Raw genomic sequence first — 16,288 nt, 5'->3', positions numbered from 1 at the left:
AAGTGTTTTTTCTGACTCTAAGTTGTCTGTGTCCTCTTTTAATTTCCTGTCTTCCTGTCTGTCCCTCCTGTTTTGTGTTGATGGACAATAAGCAGGAGGATTGCTCATAGTTTACTGTAGATGAATAACAATCCAAACACCTTTAATTAAACAGACAAGATAGCTCCTATTGAAATACTATCCAAAGTTAAATCACCAATATTGCACTAAGTAAAGCAGTGTTACCACCAGCAAATGCAAAGCATTTAATTTTGAAACAGTAGGCTTTGGGGTGCAGATTAGTGTCCAGCATGTGTAGCCCTCAACGCTGTCTGACAGACGGCATGCAGCCTGTGCAGGGCAGACACACACACCAGGTCATGTAATATATACACATTTATATTATAACCTGCTGGCATTGTAGCAGTCGGTAGTGGTAGTCGGTGGAGCTCCGTGGGGAGAAATTACCTTATCATAACACTCAACAGGTAATCAGGCTCTGTTTGTTTAGAAAGTCACCCACGGCGCCGCCTATCGCCTGTAAGACAACACTGCGGGCTTTTTAAAGTTACAGCACAGGAAGTCAAATTAAATCACCAATCTGGGTTTAGCATGCAGCAGGGGCGTGGACAACTGCAGTACTCTAGATGACAGGTCGTTTTGCTTGTAATGTTTAGTCACAGTAATGTTTGTGTTTAGCTAACGTTTGGCCGCTATTTTATTGAACTATCAAATAGAAAGCTGTTGACGCACCATAAAGGAGAGAGCAGGTGTATTTAGTCGTATATTCGTTGCCTCTTTAGTGCCTGTATTGATTTTTTTAGGCTTAGCAGTAGTTAGCACCGAGCTAGCTGGTGTTAGCTAGCCGGCTAGTTTTTAGCATCGCTACCTCAGTCCTCGCAAGCAGATAAGTTTGTTTTGATGGCTGTAGTGATGCCCAAGCCGCACAGCTAGCAGCAGCGGACCAGTGAAGCTTTCACCGAGGACGGCTGGCACTGACGATGGCGTTTACTGGGGACGTGCCTGCAGAGAACTGGCCGTGAGAGTCATCAACCTGGGTAGCAACGATGTCCTGCAAATCTACAAAAGTGGCCCCGAGTGTCGACTTTGACCATAGTTGCTCTGACAGCGTCGAGTATTTGACGCTCAATTTCGGTCCATTTGAGACAGTCCATCGCTGGAGAAGGCTTCCTCCATGTGACGAGTTTGTTGGAGCAAGGTAACTTGTTGCTAGCCAAATACACTCAAATTCACCACAATGGATTTACACTGCTGCAAGGTTATATACCTTCACTAGGGCTGAACGATATATCGTTATCATATCGTTATCTAGGTATGAATATAATGATATAAGTATCTCACTAGGCAACGATATGGAGCATAAGACGGTGATTTGTCTGTTCTGATCTATAAAATAACTACATTTACTAAATCCAGTTGGTGTTATTATCCTGCTTTTTAAAGGATGTTAGGATTAGGGTTAGTGTGAACCCATAGTTATATCGTATATCGTATCACCATCGAGATATGTATCATAAATATGGAGGTGTGAAATTTTGTCCATGTCGTGCAGCATTAATGTTCACTGCTCAGTATTCACCCTCAAACTCTTTTTGCTTTGTGCAGGCGCAGTAAGCACACTGTTGTGGCGTACAGAGATGCCATATACGTATTTGGGGGGGACAATGGGTAAGTCATATTAGACGGTAATTTCTTTTGTAATTATGGCCCACAAACAATTTTCATATTCTGTGTCACCCATCCTCTCTGTGCAGGAAGAACATGCTGAACGATCTGCTACGTTTCGATGTCAAGGACTGCTCATGGTGTCGGTAAGACTACATCATTGCACCGTGCATTTACAAATAGAGACTATATAAATAAATAGAGTATCATGTGCAAAGTGATTTGATGTTGGTTTACGCTATGTTTTGCAGAGCTTTCACCACTGGAACCCCACCTGCTCCCAGATATCATCACTCAGCTGTTGTCTATGGCAGCAGCATGTTTGTTTTTGGTGACTTTTCTGAGATTATATATCCTTATCTTATATAATGACATGCCATCCATTGTCAGTCTCAGTTAATGCTGATGTTATAAAATTGGACTTATGTTTCAGGGGGCTACACTGGAGATATCTACTCCAACTCTAACCTGAAAAATAAAAATGACCTTTTTGAGTACAAGTTTGCGACAGGACAGTGGACAGAATGGAAGGTAGAGGGCAGGTAATGCTTGAACCACATATGTTTTGCGGAATAGTTTCTTTATATTTTTAAAAATCAGTAGCTTGTCATCTTTTTGCCCTGCTAAGCCACTGTTAGTCAGTGCTTTGCCTCTGTTTCAGCTTGCCAGTGGCCCGGTCAGCACATGGGGCCACAGTCTACAATGATAAACTATGGATATTTGCTGGCTACGATGGGAATGCCAGGTAAGTGTGATGCCACGTTAAGCAGAATATATGTTGTTTTGTGTACATGATAGTTTTTGATGGATGTTTTGTTGTTTTTCTTACATGCAGGTTAAATGACATGTGGACCATCAGTCTGCAGGACCGAGAGCACGCCTGCTGGGAGGAGGTCAGCATAAAATACTGAGCACAGACATAGATACTGACAGCACCACCCAGGTCATGTTAATGCCTCCATGTCTGTTATCATGTCCATCAGATTGATCAGAGTGGTGAGATTCCCCCATCTTGCTGCAACTTCCCTGTGGCTGTATGCCGGGACAAGATGTTTGTGTTCTCTGGTCAGAGTGGAGCCAAGATCACCAACAACCTTTTCCAGTTTGAATTCAAGGGCCATATGTGAGTAATGGTTTCAAAATATGAAATAGATTTCACACACATCCCCACCCTTTTTTGGTGTTAAGTCAAACTGTAAGGTACAGGAACTTCAGTCATAAAGGAAAGGCTCACAACTCATGTTTATCACTCCCAATTATTAAATGACACAAAACAACGTTTCATAGTCCAATCGGTCCAAGGTGGACCTTCATCAAGTAGCATTTCACACACACCCCTTGTATTGTATCATTCACATGTGAATAATACAAGAGCAGGCGTATACTTTCCCCTGTCACTCATCTGATAATGCCAAATTTTATACCTCAGCAGTCATTTCTGGTTATGCATCCTCTCAGGTGGACACGCATCCCCACTGAACACTTGCTGCGTGGCTCCCCACCACCTCCCCAAAGACGCTACGGCCACACCATGGTCGCTTTCGACCGCCACCTGTATGTATTTGGTGGTGCTGCCGACAACACGCTCCCCAATGAGCTGCACTGCTATGATGTTGACTCTCAGACGTGGGAGGTGATTCAGCCCAGCCTGGACAGTGAGGTATTTTCTATATGGATTTACAAAGTACAGTGCCAGTAGATGATAGCTGTCGAATGAAATCACAGATATGTTCTGTTCAGTCTTGATTATTAAATTGGAAGCTGGTAGTTGTATATTCTATATTGTCACTTGTATTTTGTAATTACAGGCAGGAGTCATGTGTGCAGGATGTTTGAGATTGTCCAAGTTATGCATTTTGAAGTATTACTACTCTCTACTCCTATCAAGATTTAAACAAAGCAAAAATGTGTTTTATAGTGTCCTTGTATATTGGGCATGTTTTGTCAGAATTTATATACACAAGTAGTGATTAACATATGGACTTCGTTGAATAACTGTGAGCCTAAGGAACTGGGGTGTCACACTCAGTGTTAGCGCGAACAGCCAAATGATGAAACACTCTAATTGTCTGGAAGTGACTTTGTATCAATTATTCAGAAACACTTTGAGTTGTACTTGATTTGCAGTCATTAGTATTGGCCTACTATAAAACAGCACTTGAAGCAATTGTTCAATTGTTCTTATTGATTGATTTCTTAATATTAATAAATATTACCATTTTATATTATTAAAATAATAGTATTAATTGACAGTAATTAAACAGCTGATAGGCTAAGCTAGAAGAGAAAGTTTATTTTTGTTTTTATTTTGTATTTATTTTGCATTCTCACATCAGGAGACATTTTTCCAGGTTTTATCTTGTGCTAAAGCATATGCCATTATAGTACTAATACTGATACAGCTTCATCCATGTACTTGACAGCTGCACCTCTTGCACCATCCTGGATGTATCAGTACAGGTTGTTAAACTCTCCCTCCTTTCACACACGTGTTCGATCCCCTAAAATATCTGACCTTGGCTATATGAATTTGTATCTGTGGAAAGTTTGTCATTGGAGAGATGTTTTCACAGTCCTCTTCTGAAGGTGGAGGTGTCTGTTCTCGCCCCTAAAATCTGAGATTCAGATTCAGACGTATCCAGGACCTGTTAGATTTCTCTTTGTTTTTTGCCTCCTTAGATGCCCAGTGGGAGACTCTTCCACGCGGCGGCTGTGATTCAAGATGCCATGTACATCTTTGGAGGGACAGTGGACAACAATGTGCGCAGTGGGGAAATGTACAGATTCCAGGTCAGCGTCTTTCAGTCTTGGGTTGAAATATACATGAACTGGGTTTAAATATTTTGCACCACCTCGACATCATGGCTAAGACTTGTGTTGCTACAAAAAAATAGTGGATTGAGTAAAGTCAAACCATCAGACTTCCCTGGAGTGTTGTTATACTAACTGCATTGCATTGTTTAAAATATTTACTTCTTTTTCTTGCAGTTCTCATGCTATCCAAAATGTACCCTCCATGAGGACTACGGCAAACTGTGGGAGAACCGCCAGTTCTGTGATGTGGAGTTTATTCTGGGCGAGGTTGGTTCTCGTGGCTGAGACAAAGCTCTACATTGCTGAGAAAAATGACAAAGTGACATAGTTATTCCATCCACCTGAAGTTATTTTTGCTTTCTCTCTGACTCGTGCTGTTTACAGAGGGAGGAGAGAGTCTTGGGGCATATTGCCATAGTGACTGCAAGATGCCAGTGGCTGCGGAAGAAAATCCTGCAGGCACGGGATAGGCAGAGACAGGTCAGAGCCTCACAGCAATCACTTTTAATTTCCTTTGAGACAACATGCAACAAGATTAAAGCAGAACAAGCAGGCGCTGGGTGAGTTTTCTGCACCCAGCGCTAGTTAACTAACTATAATTAGATTACATATCAGACACCTTCCATTGATTTTAAATATGTCTAAATCAAAGAGTTTAAGTGGGACCAAAATATAATAGGTTACTAATTTCCCTTAATGCAAAGTTAACACACACTCATGCCATTAAAATGAAGTTTCTCAGCATAGATGCAACCCCTCTTAAAAAAGTTAATTTACCCACACTTGACACTCAGTTCATACATAAATCCCCAATACAGCGACCTTTCTAGGATCTATAGCGACCTCTAGTGGTAATCAATAGTAATTGCAGCAATATCCAAAGAACGATAAGCCTGCACTAGTACTAACACTAGTCCTCAAGTGCCTGTCCTCAAGTGCTGAAACTCCTTGTGATGCCAGTTGCTCAGTTTTAGCAACTCATATCAAAGAAATGTAAGAGCCTGGCAAAGTAATTGTCGAGTCACTGATATTGATTAACAACACCATCCAACACCAACAGATATATTATTGTTTTTTTAAAGCAGTAAAAATCTTTATTAACATCCTTTTTAAGAAGTTCACCTCATGTTACAATACAATTTTTCAGACCTGATGAGTGCCATGCATATAATTAAGTAAATTGGTTGGTATTAGTGCTTATTCAAGTAATAATGAACTAATGTATTAATTTGTGCCATTCATTATTTACCTGTTACAAAACAATTACAGGAACAAGTTCTTCATTTGATCAAAATATAAACGAACAACTGTTACAATCCTCAGGTGAATAAAAATAAATGATGAAAATATAATTTAAAAAAAAATTAGCAGCATTGTTCTTGTCACAAATGACAAAAAAACATAATTGTCCTGTAGTGTCTTCCAGTGTCAAGCCAGATGGAAAAACAATCACTGGTCAAAATTTTAACCTTAAACCTAATTGACAAACATGTGTTGTGGTATGTGTGTGACAGAAAACAGTGTTTTTCAAAAAAAGTTCTATCACATCATTTTGCACAACATAATAATCTTACAGTCATATGGTCTCGTTGATGATCATATTGTGTAGCTACAGCTAGCACACTCCAGTGGAAAAAAATCAAATCCAGTCAGGAAATTCATGTCCTAGCAAAATTAAAAGAAATAGTAAACCCGGTAAAAGCACTTATCACTCACTCAGTTTTTTATTTAGGCTTTCCATTTTTGTCAGTTGCTACTCTTAAAAAACACTAAAAACAGCAAATTGTTTTACAAAAAAGCTGCAGCAAACCAAGCATCAAGCACCATAGGAAAAATGCAATCTTGGAGGAACTGTTGTGGCCTCCTCTATGCATATTTGGTGCATATTTTTATTAAAATCAAAGAACACTGTTATGAATCGCAGCATGCTTATAGATAGGGTGCAAAATCAACATCCTTTTGAAGTGAGGAAACATTAACTACTATTAAAACAATACAGAAAATAATAAAAACAGTTGTAGCAGTGGGCAGTCTCTGCTGCAGAGGAACTTCATACAGAAAGTGTTAGGTAATGTGCTCTCTGTGTCCCATCTCTGTGTGCAGAAGAGTAAACAGGAGAGCAGCGAGGAGAGTGATGAGGGGGTAACTGGAGGCCCGAGGGATATCCCAGGAGGCAGCAGGCCATCGGGGACACAGCCTCTGCTAGAGGTATCCATCAGGGAAGCAGAGGCTCAGCCCTTTGAAGTGCTAATGCAGTTCCTCTACACAGACAAGATCCAGTACCCACGCAGAGGTCAGCTCTCTCCACATGCTCACCCTGTTTATCAATCCCCAAGAGAGGGAGAGAGAGAGAGAGAAAGTGTATCACTAATGTCCTCTCCTTGTCCATCCACGCAGGTCACGTCCAGGATGTTCTTCTAATTATGGACGTATACAAACTCGCACTTAGTTTTAAGCTTTCACGGCTGGAGCAGCTATGTGTGCAGTACATAGAGGCGTCTGTTGACCTGCAAAACGTTCTGAGTGTGTGTGAAAACGCCAACAAGCTGCAACTGGATCAGCTCAAGGTATGTCAACGTAACGGTTCAGAGCAAAGATGCTGAGGAGGGAGAGAGAGAGAGAGAAATCATGAGAATGTAGCTCTTTCATTTGGTCTGACACTCATGCCAACACACTTTCCTCTTCCTTCAGGAGCACTGCCTTAATTTTGTCGTGAAGGAGTCACATTTCAACCAGGTGATTATGACCAAGGAGTTTGAGCATCTTTCCACCCCTCTGATTGTGGAGATAGTGCGGCGTAAGCAGCAGCCTCCCCCCAGGCTGTACTCAGACCAGCCTGTGGACATAGGAACTTCACTAGTGCAGGACATGAAGGCTTACCTGGAGGGAGGCGGCTTGGAGTTCTGTGACATCATCCTGCTGTTGGATGGACACCCACGGCCGGCGCATAAAGCCATACTGGCAGCCCGCTCCAGGTAGGGACCCAGCAGTGCAGTTTCAAAGTTTATGTCTTGGTTTGTGCACTTAATTGACATGCAGTTGGTATAAAATGTTCAAACCCCTGAGTTTTTCCACACTTTATATGATGGAAAAATCTGCTCAAAATACATTTTGTGCTGCAGTTTTGTTCTCTGTCAAAAATGAAAAATAGCTTTGTACATACGCACCACTGTGCATGGAGCAATTACATATTGTTATGAAAAATGACTCAGTTGGGGTAAATTCTCGTTGGCTGTGATTCATAACCTATCAGTCACGCTTCATCTTTAGATGATAATGAGACATTTGGAATGAATTAAATTTGACTACTTTGCTGTTATCTGTCAGTAAGGCATTTTAATCCAAGATGAATAGTTTTTTTTTTTTTTTTTACCAATTTGATTGTTCCATTACTGGATTATTTTTTGTCTTTCGCATAAATTTCTTGAATTTCCACTTAATTTTGGGGAGAAAGAGTACTTTGCATAGATTTTTAGACTGGTAATTTCCAATGAGGGTGCTCTATATCACATAAAAATATGCAAAAGTCAAGTGGGGTGAATATCTTTTAATAGTCATTGTACTTTCAGACTCACTGGTCTGTTTCAGTTTGGTTATGTGTGATGTTTTGGCTCCTCAGTTACTTTGAGGCGATGTTCCGCTCCTTCATGCCTGAGGACGGTCAGGTGAACATCTCCATCGGTGAGATGGTTCCAAGTAAGCAAGCCTTTGAGTCCATGCTGCGTTACATCTACTACGGGGATGTCAACATGCCTCCAGAGGACTCCCTGTATCCTTCTCAGACTCCAAACATTTGCATTTCATTTAACCACTTTGCCGTCTTCAGATCAGTCTTGAGAAAGGAAGATCCTGCACTCTTCTCTTGCACAGCATCACAACTTATTGATCACACTGAGCATTTATTTATAATATTTATAAATATGTTTGACGAAGGTCCAGTGGGCCCAAAAAGTCAGTATGATCAGTAAATTGATGTGCAAGAGAAGTGTGCGGGATCTTACTCTCTGAAGACTGAAGTGATACTTTCCACTCCACCTGCACCGCAGTTAGTTGGATATGCAAATATTTCCTTTGGAGAAAAAAAAACACCTTTAGATTACGGTTAGGGTTGCCTGAATTCAAAAGGGATAAAATTAGATGTTTTGTTTTGTTTTTTGGCAATCTACATAAAATACTCCATAATGACAGTGAAAACCTGATGTTAGTACCTTGTGCAAATCATTGAAAATGAAATGCAGAACTACCTTATTTGAAGACATGTTCAGTTCAGTGTGAATATTAAGTAGAAACATCTTTAGTAGCAGTTATAGCCTCAGTGTACTTTGATATCTTTATCTGCATGGCACATTTATATTTGAAATTTGCTCAGGCTCAGTCAGCGTGTCTGTGACATCTACAAGTCATTCCACAGATTTTCAAGTGGGATTCATGTCTGGGCTTTGGCCTGCCTTTTGACACGCACTGTCAACTGTAAGACCTCATGTAGATAGACATGCGTACGGTGGGTTTTCTTCTAAATCATGTCCAGTCAGTCGAACTGGCCTCAGCTTGGGTCCAAACAAGTTTTGGCAACATCTACTGGAAATGTAGTTTGGATGCACCTTAACACAGCTTGGACTGTTCCCTGAATACTTGACTCAAAACACTAAACTGTTTTATTTGTAAAAGCTTGTTAATAAAAGAAAAAAAAATCCACTTGCATGGGTGCATACATCAGTGGTAGGGTTATGTTGAAATAGGTCGGGTTTCTCCCCAAAATTGCTTGACAAAGAACCTGTCATGGCTCTAAACATACTTTTATATTCTATATCTAAATCTGTTGAATACATCAGGAGTGCATACAGTGGTGTGAGTTGCTCTGCTCAACCTTACATATCATCCTTTCCTGGACTCAGCAGCTGGAAGTAGATGTATGTGTGTGTATATTCTTGTTTGCATAGATCAGGATGGAGATACTAATTTAATCAATTTAGAATTCAAGCTGTAACACCACAGAAGTACTTATCACCAAGTACGTATCTGTTGAGCATAAATGTTACAGGCAAATGAGATTTGAAGTTAGATAATTACAATCAAAGTCACATATAGTATAAGTCCAAAGTTAAAATGCACACAAATGCTTAAAAGACAATGGTCCAGTGATCATACATTTCACCCAGATGAACATCAGGAAGATTTTTTTTTTTAGCAGTGTGAACAAGCAAAGCACCTTGTGTCATATCCTTGACTCTTGATAAACAGTTATCTGTTTGCTGCACCATATTACTATGGCTTTTCAAATAACAGACTGCAGGCCTACTGCAAGCAGAATCTGGAGATGAACGTTACTGTGGAGAATGTCTTGCAGGTACTTCGCCTTTTATATTCTCAGGAAAGCGGTGACCTATTTGGCTCTCCTGTCCCTTTTAAATACATCAACAAAATTTTTATGCACAGTCATTTTTCCACTTTGTTGTACTTCAACATTTTTTGCCCCCTGCAGATTCTGGAGGCGGCAGACAAGACCCAGGCGCTGGACATGAAGAAGCACTGCCTCCATATTATCGTCCACCAGTTCATCAAGGTGGGTGGGCTAGTATCCGGAGCCCTGGGGGTTTGCTGCCCACTCACTGCAGCTGAGCTAACCCCCTAGCCCTGTCCTCTTTATGGGAGACTGACCCCATTGGCCTTGTGGACTACCCTCCAGCTTCTACGTAGAGAAGAGACTGTTTACAGCCAAACCGGCTGTACAAGCACCTTATCCCTCAATGTTGTGGGTCATAGTGCCACTTGAGTATTGTTTTATTTTGAAACAACTAGTGAAAACACTTCGGTCTCGCCTCTACTTCACCTGATTTTTAGAGTTGATGTACAGTTATTAATGTTTCAGTTGTGCTTCTTTCTGTTAACCTGCAATAATTTAATTCTGCATGAGCAATTCCCTCATTTTATTCTGCCTGAGCACTCATTGCTTTCATATTCAGAGTCTTTCTTTACAGTTCATTTTTTGCATTTTTGCTCTCCTCCCCTTCCAAAGGTATCCAAGCTTCCCAACCTGCGGTCTCTCAGCCAGCTGCTGCTGTTGGACATCATCGAGTCCCTAGCCACACACATATCAGACAAACAGTGTGCTGAGATGGGCTCCGACATTTAGGATGACCCGGAGAGCTGCACTCTTTTCTCCTCTCAGAGAAGCCCTGAATATTTTCTCCACCTCCGCCCTACTTCTAGTCATTCCCTCCTCCCCACATGCAGTACTTTTATTTATGTTGGACCTTGCATGTCTTGGCTCCCAATAGTTTCCCTTATCCACACAGTATGAAATTGTACTTGTTTGTATGATGTGAAATGATAAACTACCTTCAGGCAATCAGATGTGCTATTACGCTACACATCTTGACTAGGAGTCAAATTGGGGATTATTGAACCCATCAGTTCAACTGTAGCAGTGATTAAAGTACCCTTGGTATGTACTTATTAGCATCCATTCATTTTGTATCATCAGAGCAAAACTTGAATTATTTAGGTTTTATTCTGCAAGCATTTTTTCAGAATTGTCATGAGCAAATAGTCATCTAAATGTAACAACATGAAACATACCATTATATGGATTTTTTTTAAAATCCTCATCTGTATTCACTAATGCTCCCCCCTTTGAAAATGTTTGAAAGCAGTTAACATAGCAGCAGGCAAAAGAATTTGTATTAGCTGCATATGATATGTATAGTATGTTGCATCTGTCTCAAAGTTATTTTTGTTTTAATGTGTTTGACTTTAGCACACAGACCTTTTATATTTGTGGTAATAACCCCAGCTACAATAATTGACAAAGACAAGAGCTGTCTTTACCTGTACAATATAGCAGTGTGTAGTACGTGATACCAATATGCTGTTATTTAATGTTTATCCACATGGGTTCCATGTATTTAAGGCCTTAATAAATATCCTCATGAAATGACTCATGAGCTGGGTGTCTGCCGCTTCCTCCGGTGTGCACTGTAGTGCTTCAGCTGAAATGTAGGAGCAGTGGAGGCTGAACTAACTTGATATCAACACAATGGGTCTCATTCTCTGTGTCAAAGTCTCCAACACTTTCTGCCAGAATATGCCTCTGACACTGACTTAAACTGTACAACTGTGGTGCTCTGACTTCTGTTGTAATTCAAGTTTATGCACAGCCACACAGTTTCTGTTGGCTGGGAAACAAGATCAGATGCTTCATAGCTGCAAGAGACTTGTAGGATATTTGTTTTAATATATGAAAACTGATGAGCGCAGAGCTGTCATATTCTTTTAGTTTATCTTTAAATGTGAAAGTATATTCACTGTGACTTTTGGATACCAGCACAAATCAATGCATTGCATAGACTGAAGCCTATGTAACCCATACACCAGGAAAATTGGAGGTTAATCCTTGACCTTTACCTTATCAAATTAGCAGTGTCCTTCAGGGGTTTCAGCTTCCACAGATCTATGGTTGATAAGCTCGGACAATGCCCCTTGGTATGAGTGGGTAAACTCCTGCAAGGTAGTGATTCTAGATGTTAAATGTGTAATTTTAGATTTGGAGTAAAGAGGCTACGTTGGGCAAGTTTAACTGATTAATTCCATTTTATTTAATAGGACACTTTGTTGGAAACTGTAACCAAAAAGTAATGCCAGCTCTAATAACTTGGTTTGCAGTCATTGTGACTTAAGGAAATGGGGAGAATGAGATGGAAATATTGTTTGATTCCACCGCATGAGATTCAGTGAAAGAAACTGAACTAACTGCTGAGGTGCAAGATTAGATTTCCTGTCCCTTGCCAGATTTACACCAAAGACTCAGCAGAGTTCACCGAGTGTTGGACTCTTTAGGAGTCCCTTGTAACTAGTGTTGCTATGAGCACAAGGTACTATTCATAGCCTAGATACTTGAGACACTTGGCAAGTCCAAAGTGTTTCCCTTGCTTTAGAGTTGGATCGCCTTGACAACAATAACTCCCCAGTCTCATCGGACATCAGTAAAATGTTTCAGTTGAAATAATTAGAACTTCAAAAGATAGCAACAGACTTCAAGAGACACATACTAATGGTCCATTATGGCCACCCTAGGGATTGTTCCTTGCTCCTCTTCTTTTTTGTGTGTTCCCAGATGCCCGGCTTGCTCATGTTTCATTCATTTAAGTCTACTTGTGCACACACTCAGCCCAGAATCCCACTGGACATATCTGGTTTCATCTAAAAACAGTGTTCATTGTTCACTGCAATGATATTTATCACTGAGACAAAACAGTATGTCTGTTGTAATGCCACAGCCCTGGATTATCTCCCACTTATCAGGTGCATTTTATTAAGGAGCGTGATCAGGTGGGCTGACTGGGTCGGTCCAGTGGGTGGGATGGGCAAAGTGCTGCTCTCATTCTCTCAGACTGTTCGCACACCTGAGCAGAGCAGCAGAAACAGGAGGAGTGTATGTCAGTGGCAACAAGAGACGCTGAAGATGGTTTTTCTGACAACCAAAATGATGCAAAGAACTGCTCTCTTTGTGACATTTGGCGGCCTGGTCACTTCTCTTATCACCACTTTCCTTCCACTGTGGAAGACGATGAACTCCGAACTGAATGAAGTGGAGAACTGGTACTCTGGGCTGTGGCACACCTGTATTTTCACTGAAGAGGTCGGGGTGCAGTGTAAGGCCTACGAGTCCATCCTGGCGCTGCCTCTGGACTTGCAGATCTCCAGGGTGCTCATGTTGGTGTCTATAGGCACCGGTGCTCTGGCCGTGCTGGTTGCCTTCCCAGGGCTGGAGGGCGTTGAGGTGTGCTCTGGGCAGCAGGGCCTGAAGAGAGGGCTCCTCATCCTCAGCGGGGTGCTGTCCTGGGTGTCTGCACTCACTACTCTGGCTCCTGTCTCTATTGTAGCTTATACAACTGTGGTGGAGTTCTGGGACGAGAATGTGCCCGATGTGATGCCACGCTGGGAGTTTGGAGAGGCAATGTTCTCCGGATGGTTTGCAGGTCTCGCCCTGGCCATTGGAGGTACCCTCTTCTTTATAGCTGTGTGTATGGGTGACTATGACCAGCGGCCACCGAGCCTCCCAAACACCCCCCAGCTGAAGCAAAGGACAAAGCATTATCTGAAGACAGAGGTTTTATAGCTTTCTTACTGTTTCGTACTGTCAGTAGTAATTTTCTACTCCTTTATGTACTTGACTTGAATGACATGAAAATGGCAAAAGAAAATTAAATGCATGACCTTGTGAAGTGATTTTAGTTATTTTAGAAGCTATTTTTGTTGACTTTTGTTGATCTCTCAGTGATTTTTTTTATGAAACACATTTCTGTAATTTTTGGTTGGAAGAAAGACATCACTATCTATCAAACTGTACACAAGAATAGAAACATGTCAAAAAGTCACTTAAATTCTTAATTGTCCTGGATAAATAGATCATTATATGAAGGCTATTTAACTAATTACCAATACATAGATCTTTTACTTCAATGTTAAAATACCAGGTGAATAAGTTTAAAAAAAAAAAAAAAAAAAAGTCCTCCACTCATTTGGTAAGACTGTTAAAAAATCTTTTGTATGTACTGCAGTGTAGAGGTTAATTTTTAATGTTTCTGAACCAAGAAGTATTTTATTTGGTATGCATTAATGTAAAGAAGCCAGTGGTCTAGTTATGCTTGTTCAGATGCATTTCACATGAAGTTAGATGGACTGAAATGGAAAACTTTCAGAAATCGTTCTGGGTTGTGTATGCTAAACTTTTTCCATCACAGCAATTAGGAAGTGGTGTAAAAAAAAAAAAAAAAAAAAAAAAAAGCAAATTTGCTTGATGATATAGCCACTCCTCAAAATTAAAATACTCAAGAAAAGAAAAAAGAGAGGGGGAAAAACTACTTTCCAGCCCCAATAATGTAGCTCTCTTAGAGGAGCCTTGACCAACCTGAATGATAATGTGCAAAATTAACTGCACTGAGAAGATAAATAGTGTCCAGGCCAGCTCTGCCTGGAGTCTCTCAGCCCGCTGCCGGGACTGAGGTGAATAGCTCAGTTTAATAAGAGTTGCATTCCAATGCTGCAGGTCTTCTGTGTTGAATTTCGTTTTGGGGAGGGACTTGGCACCATTAAGTTGCTAGAGTCCTTAATGCACAATTTGGCTTTGGTACACTGCTGCTGTTTCTAATGACGAGACTAATTTGGATATGTGTTTTGCAAAAGTAAATTGCCAGCATTAATGAAATCACTTTGTATTAAACCAAGCTGCATGTAGGTTCCTCAGATACATTATTTTCCTGTTATGCAACCTTTCATTTGATTTCATCCATTTACAGAATAAGTGAGGTTAAATCTACCGCACTCACTGCTGACACTAATATTTTGGCAAGTTATGATTTTATATTTCTGCCCATGAGTGATTCATTCACTTTACTGCTCTCTGTTAATCTGGGTTTTTGGATGGTGCAGCTCTCCCTGGCCCATGCAGATTACAGTACTGGTGTAATTCAATTAAACTGAGTGATGTGCCGGTGATGTAAGGTGGCCCTCCCCACGCCCGAGGAGAGCGCTGATCGGTCATCCTGTTGTGTCGACAGCGTGCATGTGCGTGCACCCTGTTACCCCCCAGCCTCACTCCCTCATGCATATTTACATGTGCCCTAACACACACAGAGAGGAACACAAACATTCACAGACACACTCAGACACATGTGCACGTGTCAGCTGTCAGCACACTTACTCACAATTAGTTGCACACACTCACACACACAGGTGTGTGTGTGTGTGTGTGTGTGTGTGTGAGAGAGAGAGAGACAGAGAGAGAGACAGAGAGAGAGAGAGAGAGAAAGAGAGAGACAGAGAGAGAGAGAGAGGGAGGGGGAGAGAGAGAGAGAGAGAGGGAGGGGGAGAGAGAGAGAGAGAGAGAGAAAGGGAGAGAGAGAGAGAGAGAGAGAGATGCCTGTTTGTGGCCAGCAGAGGGTAGAGAGAGCAGAGGATCATGTTGAAAAAGACTTCAGATTGATTTCAATAGAAATGAAACAGTCCAGTCCAAATTTCAAAATGTTTGTTTTTGTCTTTAGTTTTCCTCAGAAAAGTAAAAGCTGTCAGTGACAGCTTTTTAAGGATCCTCAGACTTTACAGAACTAATAAATAAATAAATGCATTTGTGATAAGAATAGGAAAATGTGCGTCAATCAAATTCATCTACTTATTTTCCATGGGTCTCTTCATTATTACCATCACTACCACCACCACCACCACCACCATCATCATCATCAACATCATTGTCTTGTGTCACTGAGTGATGAATGTTTCTGATTCATATGAAACACACATTGACATATGCAGTCAGCATTTCCATTAAAGCAATCACTGTGAAAGGAGACTGGGAGGTAAATGACCTTGTCACAGCAGTTAAATGGGAGGCATGGTGCATAGTTCCTCCTCCTATCATAAGGACAACATAAGCAAAAGCAATATGTTGGGAGCTGAATTCAATAAAATGCAGTGTATCTTTTTAAGAGCGTATCCTACTACAGCCCACCCCCTGACTGAAAATTTGGCTATGCTGCAACAACTGCCCTCTTTTTTTTTTTTTTTTTTTACTGTATTTCTGTGCTGTACAATGCCTCATTAAAGAATTGCAGCACACTGACAAGTGTAGCTGTGAGGTTTTGTACAGTGTGTGTTCACTTTGACAGATGACAAGCAGCATGACAAACTGTGCACTGAAAGAGATTAAATGTTTGTCATTTCAGTGGACTGTCTCTCGGGGCCCAGGTGGTCAGTACAGATCCAGTGCATGTCGTGTGTCATGTACATGGATATTCATGTGCTTTTAGGATAT

At 41.0% G+C, this 16,288-nt stretch overlaps 2 protein-coding genes across 2 annotated transcripts; both read left to right on the top strand.

The window, feature by feature from the left end:
• The first annotated feature begins 585 nt into the window (after positions 1-585).
• Positions 586-11,417, top strand: lztr1 (leucine zipper like post translational regulator 1). Its single transcript, XM_030060601.1, has 19 exons — positions 586-1,198; positions 1,606-1,668; positions 1,755-1,811; positions 1,917-1,996; positions 2,099-2,207; positions 2,327-2,410; positions 2,501-2,558; positions 2,649-2,788; positions 3,124-3,325; positions 4,345-4,455; positions 4,654-4,746; positions 4,864-4,959; positions 6,583-6,772; positions 6,877-7,046; positions 7,171-7,454; positions 8,099-8,248; positions 9,721-9,826; positions 9,962-10,042; positions 10,496-11,417. The coding sequence occupies exons 1-19, from the start codon at positions 1,047-1,049 to the stop codon at positions 10,610-10,612; spliced, it is 2,343 nt and encodes a 780-aa protein (XP_029916461.1). The 5' UTR covers positions 586-1,046; the 3' UTR covers positions 10,613-11,417.
• A 1,482-nt stretch (positions 11,418-12,899) lies between these two features.
• Positions 12,900-13,597, top strand: cldn26 (claudin 26). The gene has a single exon (XM_030060748.1). It carries the CDS (start codon positions 12,941-12,943, stop codon positions 13,595-13,597), a length of 657 nt encoding a protein of 218 aa, XP_029916608.1. The 5' UTR covers positions 12,900-12,940.
• The last annotated feature ends 2,691 nt before the right edge of the window (positions 13,598-16,288 follow it).

Source organism: Myripristis murdjan, chromosome 9, assembly GCF_902150065.1.
Source record: "Myripristis murdjan chromosome 9, fMyrMur1.1, whole genome shotgun sequence".
NCBI classification, from domain to species: Eukaryota; Metazoa; Chordata; class Actinopteri; order Holocentriformes; family Holocentridae; genus Myripristis; species Myripristis murdjan.
Note: the sequence above shows the minus strand (reverse complement) of the source record. Positions and strands in the feature narration are given on the sequence as shown.